The sequence below is a fragment of the Mercenaria mercenaria genome, chromosome 5 (assembly GCF_021730395.1).
Source record: "Mercenaria mercenaria strain notata chromosome 5, MADL_Memer_1, whole genome shotgun sequence".
Lineage (NCBI taxonomy): Eukaryota > Metazoa > Mollusca > Bivalvia > Venerida > Veneridae > Mercenaria > Mercenaria mercenaria.
Window position 1 is genome coordinate 37,272,123 of NC_069365.1, and position 17,657 is coordinate 37,289,779.

At 34.6% G+C, this 17,657-nt stretch overlaps 4 protein-coding genes across 6 annotated transcripts; all 4 read left to right on the forward strand.

Annotated features, from left to right (window-relative positions):
* Positions 1-569: 569 nt before the first annotated feature.
* LOC128556970 (uncharacterized) lies at positions 570-1,661 on the forward strand. The gene is made up of 3 exons (XM_053543221.1): positions 570-701; positions 1,000-1,234; positions 1,479-1,661. Exons 1-3 carry the CDS (start codon positions 576-578, stop codon positions 1,649-1,651), a joined length of 534 nt encoding a protein of 177 aa, XP_053399196.1. The 5' UTR covers positions 570-575; the 3' UTR covers positions 1,652-1,661.
* On the forward strand, positions 1,661-8,064 carry LOC123558304 (uncharacterized). Its single transcript, XM_053543216.1, has 7 exons — positions 1,661-1,842; positions 2,344-3,701; positions 3,871-4,059; positions 4,409-4,919; positions 5,178-5,294; positions 6,424-6,749; positions 7,780-8,064. Exons 2-7 carry the CDS (start codon positions 2,391-2,393, stop codon positions 8,002-8,004), a joined length of 2,679 nt encoding a protein of 892 aa, XP_053399191.1. The 5' UTR covers positions 1,661-1,842; positions 2,344-2,390; the 3' UTR covers positions 8,005-8,064.
* A 55-nt stretch (positions 8,065-8,119) lies between these two features.
* On the forward strand, positions 8,120-12,347 carry LOC128546211 (uncharacterized). 2 transcript variants are annotated; one of them, XM_053543217.1, is made up of 4 exons: positions 9,122-9,499; positions 9,884-10,067; positions 10,221-11,851; positions 12,190-12,347. In XM_053543217.1, exons 1-4 carry the CDS (start codon positions 9,472-9,474, stop codon positions 12,345-12,347), a joined length of 2,001 nt encoding a protein of 666 aa, XP_053399192.1. In that variant the 5' UTR covers positions 9,122-9,471. The 2 variants fall into 2 exon arrangements, with proteins under 2 accessions (XP_053399193.1, XP_053399192.1); XM_053543218.1 differs by lacking the exon at positions 9,122-9,499 and adding an exon at positions 8,120-8,248 and having other exon boundaries at positions 9,884-11,851.
* LOC123556900 (uncharacterized) lies at positions 12,344-17,384 on the forward strand. Of its 2 annotated transcripts, none has more exons than XM_053543219.1 (4): positions 12,344-13,125; positions 13,586-13,925; positions 14,453-14,992; positions 15,343-17,384. In XM_053543219.1, exons 1-4 carry the CDS (start codon positions 12,349-12,351, stop codon positions 15,624-15,626), a joined length of 1,941 nt encoding a protein of 646 aa, XP_053399194.1. In that variant the 5' UTR covers positions 12,344-12,348; the 3' UTR covers positions 15,627-17,384. The 2 variants fall into 2 exon arrangements, with proteins under 2 accessions (XP_053399194.1, XP_053399195.1); XM_053543220.1 differs by having other exon boundaries at positions 15,352-17,384.
* The last annotated feature ends 273 nt before the right edge of the window (positions 17,385-17,657 follow it).

Here is a 17,657-nt window from a genome sequence, read left to right on the forward strand (position 1 = left end):
TAGTAGGCAATGTTAGACACGCAAGACAATTTCTTCTGTACGACAACACTTCTTTTATTGAAACATGGGAAGACAAACCTTTCCAAATAACATCAGCTTCAATAGAAACCAATTTAGAATGGCAAACTCACCACCATGACATCTGTATTTCCTGGAAGGATCACTTTATGAATTGCTTCTACTTCGAAAACCCTTTGTTGAATCCAATTGAGCCGTATCCCCATGGACTTATAACAGGCATCTATGAACAAAACAGCGGTGTATTACCGGTCTCAGGAACTTCGAATGTGAATGGAATCGTAAGGTTTATGATTTCTTGAAGTATAAATGAAGGACGTGTTACTTCCGAGATCGCCGTACCAGAATTTAAAAACCAATCATATTGCAACAATTTCAAAGTTAAAGATGGTCAGACTTACACAATAGTAGTGCGTGCGATTGATATTGCGGGCAACGCGTATAAGGAAAACAGAACAGTGCACATAGACCGTTCCGTACCACATATAAATAATATATGGCTTAGAAAGGACGGATATAAAACTCTGTTTGTACATCATCAAACTGATTTATCAACTATGCAGCTATATTTTGAGGCCCTTGACCGACACAGTGGGATAAGGATGGTGGAATGGACGTTTGGAATTACTGAGTCGGGAACTAAACTGTCGTCAGGAGCATTAGGAGTAGGAGCTATCAACGAAGTATATTGTTATATCTTAAACATATAAACATTTATCATAACCAGATTTTAAAGTGATTGTTTTTAAAGTAATACTGGGTGTATATGATTAAATGCATATAATGATGATAATTAAAGGCGTTGATAAGGCAGACACGTATGTGCCATCACGTAATCTTAAATCAATATAGTAGGTAAACTGGTAAAATGTGGTCATTCCATTACAATATAGAAAGATAAATTAGTGCTCATGGACTGGACACATTCAGTTCAATTCAATTCAATACAGTTAAAAGCAATAATATATACTTTTATTTTAGAAATCCTGCCCTAACAATGCTGTAGAATGTTACTGTCCAGATGTTGGATTCTGCGAATTCTTCAACTACACAGTACCATTGAATAAGCTTGTTGCAATTCATAAACACGAGGGGAATCATAATCGCAATTACTATTTTACAATTAAAGTGACCAACCATGCACATTTGTATAATACCGAGCATGTAGACATTCTTGTAGACGATTCTCCACCGGAAGTTGGGATTGTTTATGAAGGTAACTACACATTGTGTTGTATGGAGTGTTACATAAAAGATTTATTATGTCTATTATGCTAATTACTTTAAGAATAAAGATCGCAATTATAATAATACTTGTTTCCTTTAAGGTGAAATTCTATTAACAATATCATACATCACCAACGTTTGAAAGAATCTTTTTTAAAAGGAAATCAATAAATTAAATACCGAAGGAATTTTCATACAAAATGATGGAAGAATGCATATTTATGTATTTTCAGGTCCAGAAAATAGTAATGACATCGATTATACAAGCGGTGACACTTTTCTTATTCATTGGCATGGATTTATAGATCATGAAAGTGAAATAAAGACATACAGAATAGGTCTAGCTGCTCGTTGCCTTGGCCAGACAGAACTTTACAATTCTACAATTGTTTATCATATTTCTTAAGGTAGTCAACAAAGCCAGCGTAGAAAGCGTTACAGTTTTTGGTCCTATCCTTATAGATGAGACGCCACCTATTTGTAACAGTGTTCCAAAGGTTGATGTTCTCGAAGAAGATATACTTGTTGGTTGGACAAACGACACTTTCTACGACATCGAACAGACAGAACAAATCAGCTCAATATACTTTGAGATAGGTAATTGAAAATATTTTGTATAAACAGATTCATTTATCCTATGTGATGGTTCAAACAACTGTGAAATACTTATTACCTTACATAGTTGTGTACATTTCAAGCGCCCTTATCAGACACTAGCATACTGATTGTTTTGATTGAAGGGAAGAAACTTTTTCAAACTTGAAATTGTTAATACATGTAGTTCACCATTTTGATGAAGATAAAAGTTTTTAACGTATAATTTTTGTACTAGTATTTGATGATATATATACATGTATAGCTTCACTTACCAGTAAAAAGTATTCGGTGGTATGTACTCTCGATAATATGCTTAATGTATATGCGTGTGTAATACAGTGCAACTTTCAACCGATATTTTACCTATTATGAAATTCATGATTTACAATTTGCTGTCAAACTAAATTTTGATTCATGTCAAAGTAGAAAAGCTATTTTTTTAAAAAAGGATGATTTTTCTTTACACAGTTGTTTTAAAAACCAGAATAAATTTTATTTTAGGTCATGACAGCATCTCGGTCACACCTTTATTACAGTGGAACCTCGAAATGTCGTTACCGTGCCCTCATTTCAGCGGTGAATGTTTCAAATACCCTATTAGAAGGCTACAAATACATGACAATGACATTGGTTTATCATTTTACATTCATATGCATGTGTATAATAATGCTGGACATGTCCTGACTGTAACAACCGACACATTTAGAATACCTTCACGATATCCACCAGGCCATGCTGTAGTAATTGACAGTGATCCAGAACGTAGGTATATCAAAGAAGATACCAACGTACATTTCACACCAAATACATTATGTTTTAGATGGACTGGATTCAAACATCACGAATCAGTTAAAATTGAAGTAGGCGTTGGGTCCAGCAACTCGACAAATAACATTGTTCCGTATTCAGTTCTAAACCGCACTGAGAGTTTTCACTGTTTACATTCTTCAAACATAACATTTCAAAAAACTTACTTTGCATTCGTAAAAGCCGCTTGTTCCGGTGGTGAAACTACGTCAGTGTCAAATGGTGTTATCGTGTTAGACAAGAATATGCTTATGAAATCGTTGAATGTACGTTTAGGAGAGCAATGCTCGTCAACCGGCGTCATAAAGCCAGCGTTTAGAAATTCAACAGCTGCAAATCTGTCTGTTATATTTTCGGCTGATGTTGGCAAACGATACGAGCTCTTTTTTCCTTCAAGTAACATTGATTCTGTGTATACAAATGACGGTATCATCTTCACGGACACGACTGACAATTTCTCGCTTTCTTTTGTGCCTTTCATTAAAACTCCGGTTCTATACATCAGTTCAAACGGCGATGTTATCAATAAGGAAAGTCAAATACATATCCAAATGTGTCCATCAGCATTATATGTTGGTAAAAATGATATTATCTCTGCATACTGGTTCTATGTAGATAACGAAGATCACAGTTTAAGATTTGAATCTGCTATTGTTTACGCGAAACACAAGATAGGAAATAATTCTCAAGTACACCTCACACAATATGAATCTTCATCAAATATAATGAAACACACATTCGCCGATATAAATCTGAGAGCAAAAGAGTGTTATAATGTGGCCGTAAAGCAATGTTCTAATGCACAATGTCTCGAGCCAGTGCTCTCAAGGTTGTTTTGCGTTGCCAATTCTCCAGAAGCACGTAATTTTCACGTGTCCAATCTAGAAAAGGTTGTTGGTGCATCTTGTACCACGATAAAATTGGAGTGGGATGCCTTTCGAAGTGACAACAGGGTTCTGTTCTATCAGTGGGTCGTAAGTCAGGATAATGCAGCAAATCACATTCTCACTGAATGGAATACAATAAGAGCTAATGACTCGGAAATATATCAGGTATATACAAAACTTGTTGCCTCGTTAAAATACTGTAAATAATATTATTATTATGATTTGAATTAAATATACGTGGAAAGAAGATTTAAGTATTTTCCCATAGACCTTTTCCATTGTGATTTGAAGTATGTCGTTGTTTTATCCAATTTTGTGCATTGTTGTTAACCAGGTTCATTCATGTATTGAAATACCAGTACATCTACATTCAACGATGTTTGGCTGTGTTAGAGCTCTCGACGAGGCTGGTAACGAAGGCTTTGCCTGTCAAGGTCTTGACAGCACACTAAGTGGAGAATACAAACCTGGCACAGTTTATGAATTTGATGCAAACACGAAGGCTTGGGAAAATGTTAAAAAGGTTATTGGGAATAACGTTTGCTTTCATAAACTGATTCACTAATAAATTGTATGTTTATCAAAATTGTGTCCATATTTATAACTTTGAGTTGATGTGTTGCTGTTGTCTTCCGCTATATAGTAACGTACAACTACTTGGAAAACAAACAATATTGCATTATAAGTATCTGTTTCTTGGCTACATATAAGAGATTAGAATAAACTTTTTTTTCATATCTTAAACATATTTATATATAATACTTGCACAGATCACCACAATACTTATTATATATAATTTGAAAGTTTTCTTAGTATCGATAACTATTTTTCAAGCTTCCATATTATTTGTATTTAAGTGTTTGCGTTTTAAGGTAGTTCAAAGCTCAAATATTGGACATCTTTACACCGTTCTACACAACAACGAATTAGATTTCGGGACGAAAGAAACGCAAGTTATGGGAGTCATTCTGTATGCGTCAGAGCGAAATGTCACCTGGTATCTAATGGTAAAAAATCATGCACCCGAAAGATGTGAGCTAAACGAAGATTGCATTGCGTCAAAAACAACCGATACCGGCTATGTCTCTTTTGATCGAAAGTTTATAGCACTTAATACATTTTACTACATATGTGCATATTCCAATAAGACAATTATAGAAAGGGAGTTGTTTTTAGAAACTCTAAACGAAATCAAATCATGCAGTAATGGCTTTGTGCTTGATAGCAAAGCTCCACGCGCTGGACACGTAGAAGTTCGTAATACTGATAATTTTCTGACAAATCTCAATTCCATTGAACTGGTCTGGGATGGTTTCGTAGACGACATAGATGCTCCAAACCTCAGCTATGTAGACAGCATACGAACTTACAGTTATGCTATTGGTACGAATGAAATATGATTATGTTGATCTATCTTCCAAATAGCTTGATAATGTATCCAAGATAATTGATAATGTATCCAAGACTGCACTTTTAGATTTTCTTAACTGTAACATCTTTTGTGTCTAACACTTGTTACTTTAAATATTTTAAGATAGACATTTGATTCCATCGTAAAGTAGCTACTTTACATTTTATTGAGTCCGCCAAATAAGGAAGATACACGATATTTTACATCGATGTAGCTGCTTTTTCTTCTAGGAAGTCGCCCACATGGGGAAGACATAAAGACTTTTACGAATGTTGGACTCAGGACAAGTGTGGTTATCAATGGCATAAACTTACCTGGTGGATCAATTATCTACTTCACTGTCAGAGGTGTATTTTTGTTTTCGTTATGCATATGACTACAGTTGGTGTTTAGATATAGAATTTTTTAAGATCAAGCAAGAAATAATATTATAGCTCGTAATGGCATGCATCAGCATAAAAATAATACAAAGGAAAATTGGCCTGCACGTACCCTTGTAGAATCTATGGGTTTTTGCTCTTATCAATGTGTGTACATTTTTGGCAATCTCTTTTTAAGTCTTGTTCAATTATACCTGTTTTAAAAGCTCGAAAATCCGTGTCAGAACAGTACATGTATATTCGCTTCTATAAAATGGTTCGTTTGAATTACATGCGTGCAACATAAGGAGTTATAAAGTGTTAATAATTCTGTTGCTTTGGCAAAATTTGACAAAAATATTTTGAAATAAATGAAAATTCAAGACGTGTGCCAAAATTAGTTACCTCCCAGTTATAATCAGAACTTGATAGTTGGGAGTATCTCCGTAGATGTAGACGTTAGTAAGATTGTTCAAGTGCTAGAAAAATTGAAAATTCTTTTTGAATAAGCTATCACACATAAAGCGACCCTATAATATCACAAGTATTGGTTTCCGAATCTTTGATTCTGATTTTCAACATTTAAGGGTCAGAAGGTGCTAATTATTATTTGATTATCTCTCCAGGAAGGGTTCACAATTTTCCATTGTTTATTGACAATTTTCTGTCCATTATTTAATTTCGTGAGTTTTAACACCAATCTTCTTTTAGAAAAACAGAAACTCCTTCTAGAAATAGCATAGCCATTTATTGACACTATTTAATTCGACGTCATTTACGTTTAATTCTTGGGATATTTGCTGGGTTTATAACATCCTGATTTTGTAGTGAAACTTGTTCTACAGAACGATAGAGGTAAAATTGAGTATTAATTAAACTAATTAAATAAGGCAAGAAAAGCCTAGTAATCTACTTATTACAGATCTCGGCAACTGCATATATTGACAATATAGCCAGTAAGTGAAAAGAAAAATATAGGCTTCAAATGAATTTTACTGTTGATGCATATTTGTTTTTAAATCGAGTAATCCCTAGAAGAGTTTGCAAAACATTTATGACATATTTTCTTAAAAGTATAAACAGAATAAACTTACAATTGTTTTCTTTGTTTCATCAGCCAGAGACCACGCTGGCAACTCTGCAACATCAGTATCAAATGCATATATTGTTGACATTTCATCTCCTACACGCGGCCAGGTACAAGCTGTGAGTTACGATTTGTACAATGGCAATATTTTGTACGTATCCAAAGATGAGATAGCAGTTCATTTATCAGACTTTAAGGACGACGAAAGCGGCATAGATTATTTCGAACTTTGGCTTGGATCTAAACCTTACCTTATGGACATCCTGCCAAAATCGATTTACCATGATGTGATAATTGATCTAAATTTGATCGGTACAGACATAACAGATGGACACATATACTATATAGCTGCAAAGGTAAGTGAGTTAAATGAAGTATCTGAATTAAAACTGTAATTATGAAGAGCCTTTAAAAGCATAGAATGCAACCAGGCAAACTGATAACCAATTGGTTGGATTGTGTATGCTCATGAAAGTTAGTGCAAAGTAGTGCAACACTCCTCATGCCCTCCAGCACCAGCTTAACGCGTACTCTTTTAAAGCCTGAATATTGAGGGGACTCGCAAAGGACCAGAAAATATAACATCACTGAATCATGTACAGGGAAACATTTTACGGTTGCCATAAGGTACGCTAAGATTGCTGATGTGATAGTTACTAAAATCTGTAAGAAGACCGTTTGAAAACATAGAATGCAACCAAGCAAAATAATAGCAAACTCGGTTTGACTGTGAGAGGTAGTGGAAAATATAACAACACTGAAATCATTTACACACCTTTTGCTATAACTTAGTAAACCTCCGGTATAGTACTAGAAACCTACAAGTCGAATTCACAGTATGGATATTTATAGGCATTATAATGCATATTGTCCTTGTATGGTTTATCTCAGTGTGTGGGATATATTTTACCCTGGCCAAATGATTAGCTTTTATCCGTCATTTTGATTAAAAATTGTGGCAACATTTCTAAGTTACAGTTTATACATATTCAAGTAAGTACAGATTACTTAAGAAAACTACAGCACATTTTGTCCTGAAAGCGTCAGAAAATATATGCAATAAAACAAAAGTCATTGAATTCCTTCCATAATGTGGCCTCTAGAAAATTTGCATATAAACAATGTTAGTATTCGATAGGAATTACCACATGCCAAGAACACAATCTGCCCGAAACGAAATGTTACGGCAGCGTTTGCATAGGTGTGTAAATGACGGTCAGCACTAAACCTCACTCTTATGCAACAACGCTAAGATATTCTATGGAAAAAAATATGTGTGTGATATTTATCAGTTTGTTTCCGCACATACAAGACATGTGAGCACTCGTAATGCACAGAATAGCAGTGCACTAATAATTTTATTTAATATAATTTAATCAAAATTAGGCTGTCAACAGAGCTGGACTTGCATCTGAAATTGCAACTTTGAAGTTCATTGCTGACAAGACGCCTCCGACTGGTGTGCACGTCTTGGATGGACTTTGGGAAAATGAGGTTTTCTTGTTTTATTTTTTAATGATAAATACTGTTTCGTTTACTTTATTTACTGTGGTGAAACGATCAATTTTCCGTAAAGATAATAAAAAATGTTTTATTCTACTTGGATTTTAGCAAAACGTGATGTTTATATCGCAAGGTTCTATATTTCAAAATGAAATTGTATGTTGTGGTGATGCCTCGATAATTTCCATATCATTAACACAGAAAGATGATGACTATCAAACAGATGATATCGGTGCGCACTGGAAGGGTTTTATTGATTCCCACACCGGAATAGCTTACTATCGAATTGGGCTTGGCACAAAGGCTTACTTAGGTGACATTGAACCATTTGTTGATGTTGGATTAGTAAAGGGTAAGATGGAACGTGTAAAATACGTCTATAGAATATTTACAGCAAGAACATTGTGTTAGAACAGCATGTTTAAAACGTTACATTTGATTAATTTCTAGTATACAATAACAGTTAGTAACTGTTATACGGTTTAATTTCTTTTGCATTCCTATTTTTTCGTGGTTTCTGCTAAAATTGCTACATCTTGGGGATATGAATTCGTATTTTGCAGCTTTAGAAGGTAAATCCTATTTGATTAGTATGACATGTTCTAATATGTGATCTGACCTCGCCTGACCTGGCCTGGTGTAGCCGGATAAAGCCAATTGTTGACAAATTCAGATACGGTCAGATTTTGCGAACAATTAACATGTACAACAAATATACATAATTATTTCCATTCCGCCAAAAGATATATACTGAAATATATAATTACTGTTCACTGCGCATTCTGCAGACATAGGATATAACTGCAACAAATTGTATGTATTTGAAAATATCACCACAGGTCAGACAGATTGTATTAACAGCTGTTCATGGCCACCAATGCCTCGGGAGAATTATTAATTATTTCATGATTCATCTTAGTGATTTTAGCAAAAGATGTAATTATAAGTGAACTATTGTTCAAAAGTTCAAAACTACCTGAACAATAAATGACGGCTGATCTTTATAAAACTGCTTTGTACTACATTATTGTAGTGTATGTAGTTTGTAGTAATGTGCTGCTACTTTACAAATTAATTAACGGTTAGTAAATGCATGAACCTATGAACCTGATAGATTACGTTTGTCAATTATACAGCTAACATGCAGTTATTTTACGCCTCACCTGTCAAAGAGAAATCACCAGTGACAAACATTGAATGTTTAGGGTAAAACGTTCTCCAAGAAGTGAAATTTTAAAACAAACAGACATTTTGGTTGACTGAATGAGAAAATTAACCAGATCCGAATGTTGCACTCTGGTAGTCCATGATATTAGTTTTCTAAGATCTTTAATACATTGGCCTTTCCTAGCCCAGCGTTATTTGGCTATGTCGACAAATTATGTCATAGGGCTATGTCAGGCAAAATAGACCAGTCAAGGAAAGAAATAAGAATATGGGTGTTAGGATTTAAAAGTCTGGAGTAACGGTAACACTGAACTCTTGAAATTTAGCCCCCCTCGAATTTTATTGATTTCACAGCATCACATTAGAAATTTGGTATTGATTCTAATCAGTTAAGCCATAAATCAACGAATGTTACATTGGACGTTCCCATTTAGAGGTAAGAAATTTTCCTGATCTTCGTGGTATAGTTTAAGTTTGTGTAACATTTATATTTTTAAAAGTTGATAGACAAGATCAAATCGTCTTTTAAATTAGATCGCCATTAAAGTGAGTGTTTTTTTTTATCATTTGCTGGCAAAATATATAAAAATTACAATATTTTTATAGCCATAAAAATTTCATTATACAATCTGTTTGTCTTCATTTAAAATTGAAACATTGTAAAATTAAATTGGTCTGTTGTTGAATTTAGTATAATTATGAATTTTGATTTACTAACTAATCATTTTGTTTTCAACTTTATATATATTTAAAACTTACTTTTTAATATACCATTTCTTGAAGCTATTTTACACTAAACGTTTCTTTATGTTTGCCTTAGATATCTCTTGGCATTCTCAATTCATTACTGGACAGAAGTATTATGCAACAGTTGAAGCATGTAATTATGCCGGTCTCTGTGTAACCCGTGTATCTGATGGCATAGTTATTGACAATTCGCCGCCGATACAAGGCCTCGTTCAGATCGGATCAGACGAATTTCATCGAAAATTCCAATCACATACGTAGGTGTTTTATTGTATCCATGAAATATATCCATTTAGTTTTAGCATCAGAAATTGTTGTTATTCTTATGGACTGATCTTTAAAATTCAAAGAATTTTGTTTTAAACTTGAAATTAGATTAATCATATAAATATTATATTAATATATTGCAGGTCCTCTGTACATGTCAGATGGGCAGGTTTTGATGACCCACAATCTGGCATTGATCGCTATGAGATGTGTATTGGAACCAAACCAGGCAACTGTGACATTTCACCAAACATGAACTGTTTATTACAGTCTAATGTTATTAAAACCAGTCTAAACCTTCCAAGGCAAACTGATTTGTATGCAACAGTCACTGCTTACAATAAAGTTCGTTTAAATGTCAGACAAACATCTGATAGCTTTTATGTCGATGCAACACCACCTATTACGTCAATCAAACCAACGTTCGTGCTTGAAAACAACAACATTGCCGGAAAGGAAGGACAATGGGATAAATCACTTATTAAAATATATTGGAAATTTGATGATGATGAAAGTCCAATTGCATATCATGATGTCACACTTAAGACACATCACGAAGGACACACCCCAGTGGAGCATGTAAAACTTGGACCGGAAAATGAATTAACCATAAATCTAGATGGCAAATCGTGGCTTCATAGCGGTGATACGTATTTTGCTACCATTACAAGCTGCAATCTAGCTGGCCTATGTTCTTCCGAAAAAAGTGATGACCTCAAAATTGATTCATCTCCGCCACATCTTGGCGGTTTTAAACCAGCAATGGTATGGGAAAACCTAAATAGCTCATTTGGAGAATGGAGATCAAATATAACACTATTATGGTATGGATTCCACGACCAGGAATCTGGTATTGTAAGGTATTTTATCACAGTTAGTAAAACATACAGTGGCCAAGAACTGACCAATGGCGTATCTACCGTTAACGTTGATGGTTCTGAAATTGAAAACAAACATTCCTTTCTTCTAAACGAAAATTTAGAAAGAGATGATATACTCTTTTTGACAATATGGGCAGAAAACTCTGTTGGTTTGAACAGTTCATTAGCACGCGTTTCGGTAACCGTTCTATCTTCATCAAGTTCATTAGATACTGCTAACCTGAAAGGATCACTTGAACTGGAAAAACATTCATGTGATATTCAGAACTGCAATAATGATTGCACTTGTGCAATAGTTGGTCAACCGTGTGTTGAAGCTAAAACTAACATTAGTTGTAAAGAGGTAAATGGGTCCGTTTCCAGTCATTTTATTCCTCACATTGACGTGTTTAATGGAATGAATGGAATGTCTCCTAATATAACCGCGTCCTCTTGTTGTTTAGCTGGGAGTTGGAGAGTAAATGATGAAATTCGTAACAAAAACATAACACGTTTTGAATTGAGTATGGGTTTACAAGACCAGCCCGTTGGAGAAGGGATATTTGACTTGAAAAACGAAAGGCCTTGGAACGATGTCGGTTTGCAAAAGCATGTTGTACATTGTCTCCCTGTAAACAAAACTCTTATTGCACGGGAAAATTACGTTATTTATGTTAGAGCTTGGTTTTCAAGAAGTGCATATGCCATTTATCGATCGGCTCCGATCACAGTTGACCAAACGGCGCCATCATTAAGTCGAGGTCGATCTGTAATTGACTCGAATGAATTATGCAATGCCGATTTTGACGTAATAGATTGGATGGATAAGATTACTGCATGTTGGGCTGGCGTCTTCCTTGAACGGCAAGGGCGTGTCATATATTACGTTATATCATTAGGAACATACCCTTTTGGTGAGGTTCAGAATTTGTTTTCATAATACAATAATTAAATTTATTAAATGTATCTTGAAGTTAAATTTATTTAGGTGTTGCACATTTTATTTTTTTTTCTGACCAGATGAATTCCCTCAGTTTGCATGACCTGCTCCTTTGCTTCCTAGGGTTCTTCAAGTTACAGTACGATTACGTTGAGAAAAGATATCTCTAAAATCATTAATATCTGTATTAAAAGATATAGTTAAAGTTTAAAAGAAATAAAACGAACATAAACTATTGCACGTGAACGTTGATGATTACTGTTGACAATGACATCAAGATTCGAACTAATTGTGATTTGTTATTCATTTCAGGAGATGATACATTTAGTCGGAAAAAACGTTGGATTGACTACCAGTATTACTTTGGCAAATATTTCATTGTCGCACGGTACAAAATACTTTTTCTCCGTTACGGCATACAATACCGTAGGTTTGCATACATCTGCTTTATCGGATGGTTTCGTAATTGACATGGACGTTCCTGTGGCGGGCGTCGTTTTCAACACACGGAATTATAGAAACACTACGTATCAGTCGTCGGCTTCATCAATCGGTATATCATGGCATGGATTTCAGGATGCGTTTTCGGGGATACAAAATTATTATGCAGCTATATCGCATATGCCGTATGCAAACCAAAGCAAGAACACCACGAACACTGGCCTCAGAACAAATTATGTGTTTCAAAATTTAGCATTAGAAAACGGGAAAACCTACTACGGTCTTGTTAAAGCTGTTGACAAAGTTGGACATGTTAGTACAGTAGCTGTTTCGAAAGGTATAACAATTGATACCACTCCGCCTGTTGGATGCAGATGTGAGAAGTATTCGGATATTGGACAGATATCTAAAGTCACGGGTGGAAATGACAAAACAGCAATTAATCTGCAGTATACTTCTTCTTTGCAACAGTTATATAAGATAATTGGAAATTTGCTTTCCATTGATTACTATCAAATAAAAATTAAAATCAGTGTAGGCCGAATGCACATGTATCTTCCTTCTGTAAAAGATCACAATCAGGGTTACAATTTTGAACATAGCTTCTTCGCTCAAAATGCCGGACTTCAGAACATATCATTAAAATTAGAAAATGATGATCAAAGAAATATAACGGTGAACATGACATTGTTTGAGTGCAGTCAGATTATCGAAGACAGCAACGAAGCTATACAACTGACACAGATTTCCCATTCCGTGATAGCGGTACACTTGCTTGTAAAGGATGAAGACAGCTTTCTGCGCAAGGTATGTGCATTACTTGAGCAAATAATAACTATAATTGTATATTTAATAACTTGTTCGGTAAAATTTATTGGAATTAATCAAAATAGTTAGTTCTCACATAGTTTGAGTCATAATTATTTGATTCCGTTAACTTAATATTTATGGAACGCAAAATGCGCATGCCAGCGTAATGTTGGTAAACAATCACGGCTGGTGAAGTAGTCTGACCCCGCCAATATCACACCTTCGATGAAAAAACAGTTTAGAAACTATTACAATGACATGGAGTTTACATAGATATTAAAATGCTCAATATTCTTTCAAAGTCGGAATCTTTACACTGTTTACAAAGTTCTTAACTAGGAAAATGAACAGAAATTTAGAGCATACTAAATATTATGTTTTAAATATTGTTTTATTAGAAAATGAGTCTAAACTATTGCAAATTTCCAGATATTGATACACATTACATCTTTTGCAGATTGAGTTAGGTGCTGGAACAACTGTCGATGGATTTCAGATCAAACCGCTGTCAAATTACTTTCACTTAAATAACAAACACTTGATTTATACAAACGCTCCTCATGGAACCCAAGTGTTTGTCACCGCAATAGCAGAGAACAAGGCAGGACTCAGATCGTTGTTTCACTCGGGTCCTATTACTATTGACCATACTTCCCCTGTCGTCAACAATCTGGTTGGCCGTCTTCAGAATGTACAAGTTAATATATCCGGCCTCCTTGGAATACATACAATTGTGCAGGCTACATGGGATGTTGCTGACAAAGAAAGTGGAATTAAACAATGCTATTGTTCTATAGGTAAGTGTAATTAAAGTTTAAAACACCGCTCGCCTTTGCATCAATGTCTAATGTGGTCGAGACACTCATATGGTCTTCAGTTACAGTCTTTATCTCTTTACTTTATTTGGATCGCTCAGAAGTCTGGATAGTTGAAGCTGTTTGCTCAATGACATCCACTTGAGGAAATGGTGCTTTACTATATAGAGTTTATATTCGCAGCACTTTATTTAGCATTTTAACACTTACTGACAAATGAAGATACATATGCTTTCGGAAAAATAACTGTCTCTTGTTACTCTAATATACCGACAAATGTCTCCTTTCAAAACAATTCATTTCCTTTGATAAGGTTAAATTTGAACGTTGAATTTTGTAATCCAAAACAAATTACCCTTTATCCCTTTTCTAAAGTAGTTTAAATCTTAAATTTATTCTCTCTTACTTTTAAAAGTGTGTTCTTAATAATCATTAACGTAACGTTTTTGTTTAAATAGATTAATATCGCAATTGTTGAACATCCATAGATATGTTATCGTTTGTTACAGGCAATAAACCAGGGTTGTTTGATATTCATTCAGTCTGGATCTCACAGTCGCTGACATCTTGTGAATCGAACGAAATTCAGATTTCTCATGGACAGCACCTATATCTTAATCTAAAATGTGTAAATAACATAGAACTGTCAACAATGATATTTACGGAGCCTCTAGTAGCCTCAATCGAGAAACCAGACACATATTCTGCAGTATTGGCGTTTGTGCCACAAAATGAAGAGTCTTCAGAATATATGTCTCGAGTTGGATCACATTTTCCCATACAATCAAATCATACATGTCTAGAGTTGAAATGGGTTGGCTTTGAAGACCTCTCTGGCATTGATTATTACGAGTATCGTCTTACTCAAAGTGGACATGCGATTTTTACTTACTGGACTAAAACTTACAGAAATTTTGTACAAGTCGCTGACGTTGATATGGAGAGTGGAGAAATCAATGCAGAAGTCAGAGCTATTAATGCTGGCTCTTTTATCAGTGAATCTGTGAATGCTTCACTTTTGGTCGTAAGACACGCACCCAGATTAACAGGTACTATGTTACTACTTTGCACAACCTCCTTTTTAGCAAACTGTCCTTATAAAGGTAGATCAGACTCTTCTTAACTTCATATCTCAACGTTATGTACAGTTCTCTGCTCCTTAATGTGTATCCGCCACGCCGATTGCTTAGAAATATTTTTAAATAAGGACTCGACAGCAAATAACAAGTGAAACCCTTCCTTTAGATAATACCGGCAACATTTTAAACAATGCACTTGTTTAAGAAACAATAATATTTCATTCGCATTGCATGCTATTATAACTTTAGTTATAGTTTTTAAGCATATAAATAACACACAGAGTAAACCTAATTTGAATTATTATATTTCTTCGACTTAGGACTCACAGCAACGATAACAAGAAGAGGCAATTCGTTTAACGTAAACTGGGCCGGCGTTTTCAAAACCATTGAAGGCGTCCCGTTGTCGTACAGTCTGATAATAGGTTCGAGAAGAGGATACACAGATATACTGGATATGAATTATATTACTAGTACGAAATATGATATATTCATACCTGATTCAACGATAATTACACCAAACCTGAAAGAAGTCTTTTTCCGGATCGTGTGTATCTACGCGACTGGACTGCGCACAATTTATGATACTACTTACAATATGTAATTCATATGAAACATTTCAATATATCATATTACGAAATTAGTGAAAAGAAAATATGCACTTTTATTGTTACTGTTATATACTTTGGAATCATTTAACTGTGTACATATCCTTTTTTTCTTATAGTTTTATCTTTTAATTTCATGTACATACATGTATCTTTCAATATCATTGTGTATCCAGAATTGTATTGGAAACAATGGACATACGTGATGGCGCGAGCGTCTGTCTGTCTGTCTGTCTGTCATATTTCCCGAAGCATACCATACCATTTCAGGTATTGTTTTTAAAATTGGCATATAGGTAGGTGGCAATACGACAATGTCCAGAGTGCACAAACCAGGTCGGTAGATTAAAGCTTAAGGTCAGAAGTGAAGCTCAAAGGTGATAGTGTTCCGTCATATTTCGTGTCCGCATTATGATTTAGTATAATGTATTTACTTCAATTCTGGCATATAGTTAGGTAGCGATGAGGCGATGCTCAACCACATGATTGCATGAACCAGGTCGGTAGATCAAAGGTCAAGGCCACAACAAGATCAAATCTGTAAGTCATAGTTTGTACCATGAGCATAACTTAATAACTATTCAAGGTATTGACATCAAACTTGGCATATAGATGGCGATGTGATAATATTCTGAGCGCATAAGTTTGCTCGATAGGTCAAAGGTCAAGGTCATAAAATGAGGTTCAAATGTCAAATTTGTCCTTTTAGTCCGGCGCACAACTTAAAAACACTTTTCAAGGTGTTTGCTTTTTAACTTGCAATATACATTAGGTGGGTGGTGATGAGACGATTTGACAATTGCAACAATGCACATGTCTTCCCCACTCTCACGCACACATAAGCCCCAACCCCATATAAAACTACTTTCAGTTTCTTGTACCTTAATATTCCATTATCGTAACCGCATAAAACTACCAAATCCTAACCTACCGTTTCATACCCCCTCAAATTCTACTTCCTTCTCCTCTGATATAGAACTTCGGCCGTATATTGTCCAGTTTTGCTGAGATCTTGTATTTTGAATGTCAGTTTGTCGTTTCATAAGGTATACTTTCTTTTCTACTAAACACAAAATAATGATATTCTGTATAACTAATTTTCAACACAATATACATTTAAACACTGCATTTGTATTTTCCGAAGAAGACAATAAAATCACAATGTTTTACGTTATCAGTACATTTTTGTAGAGTTATAATTACAGTTATTAAACAATTTAGTTTGAATTTTATATTACAATTGTTGAGAAACTGAAATTTTGGCCAACAATGTTCCTACTTATCATCATATAAAGTTTGAAAATAAAAATATGCGAACAAATGCACCGGAGTCTGTGCATGCATGTATAAAGGTGCATTTGCACAGAACAGTTTGACATATAGTTACAATTAGAATGTTTTCATATTTTTTCAATATCCTTTTTATTTATATTGACAGCATTTAATGCAAAATACGTGGACGACAGAATGTTGAAAAAAAGCCACGTTGCATGTTCTTTCTGATTTCTTTGTTGTATGTATGGAAAATAAGTCTTTAATATTCTGTTTCTTTGCTATAGGAATTGAAATTACTTATTGCTCTCGGACAGCTTCTTTGCTGTAGAGATTGAACTTAGATCTTTCTCCGCTATTTTGATGTAGGGACATAAAAAGGTAATTGCTTTTAGCCTGCTGTTTTGCCTCTTCAGAACTTTAGATGGATGAGTAACACATAGATGAATGTTTGATTTTCCCAAAATTAAAATAAAGCGATATTTCCGGTTTCGTTATTTATGAATCCAACAATTACTTTGTCAATTTTTAAATAAGGGTGGTATGAAGAGAACTTTCCCTAGACGATAAATAAGTAATAACTATATATCTATACCAGATTTATATCCTTTTCATGAGGCGTTTTACATTCAAAGGCATTCACTCAAAACAATCTGATCAGAAGGACAGAGAAAAAACAAAGCCCCTAGAACAAATAGAGATTCCATTAGATACAGGTATGTCTGACTAAATCAGCCTAGCTCTTTTGCGAATAG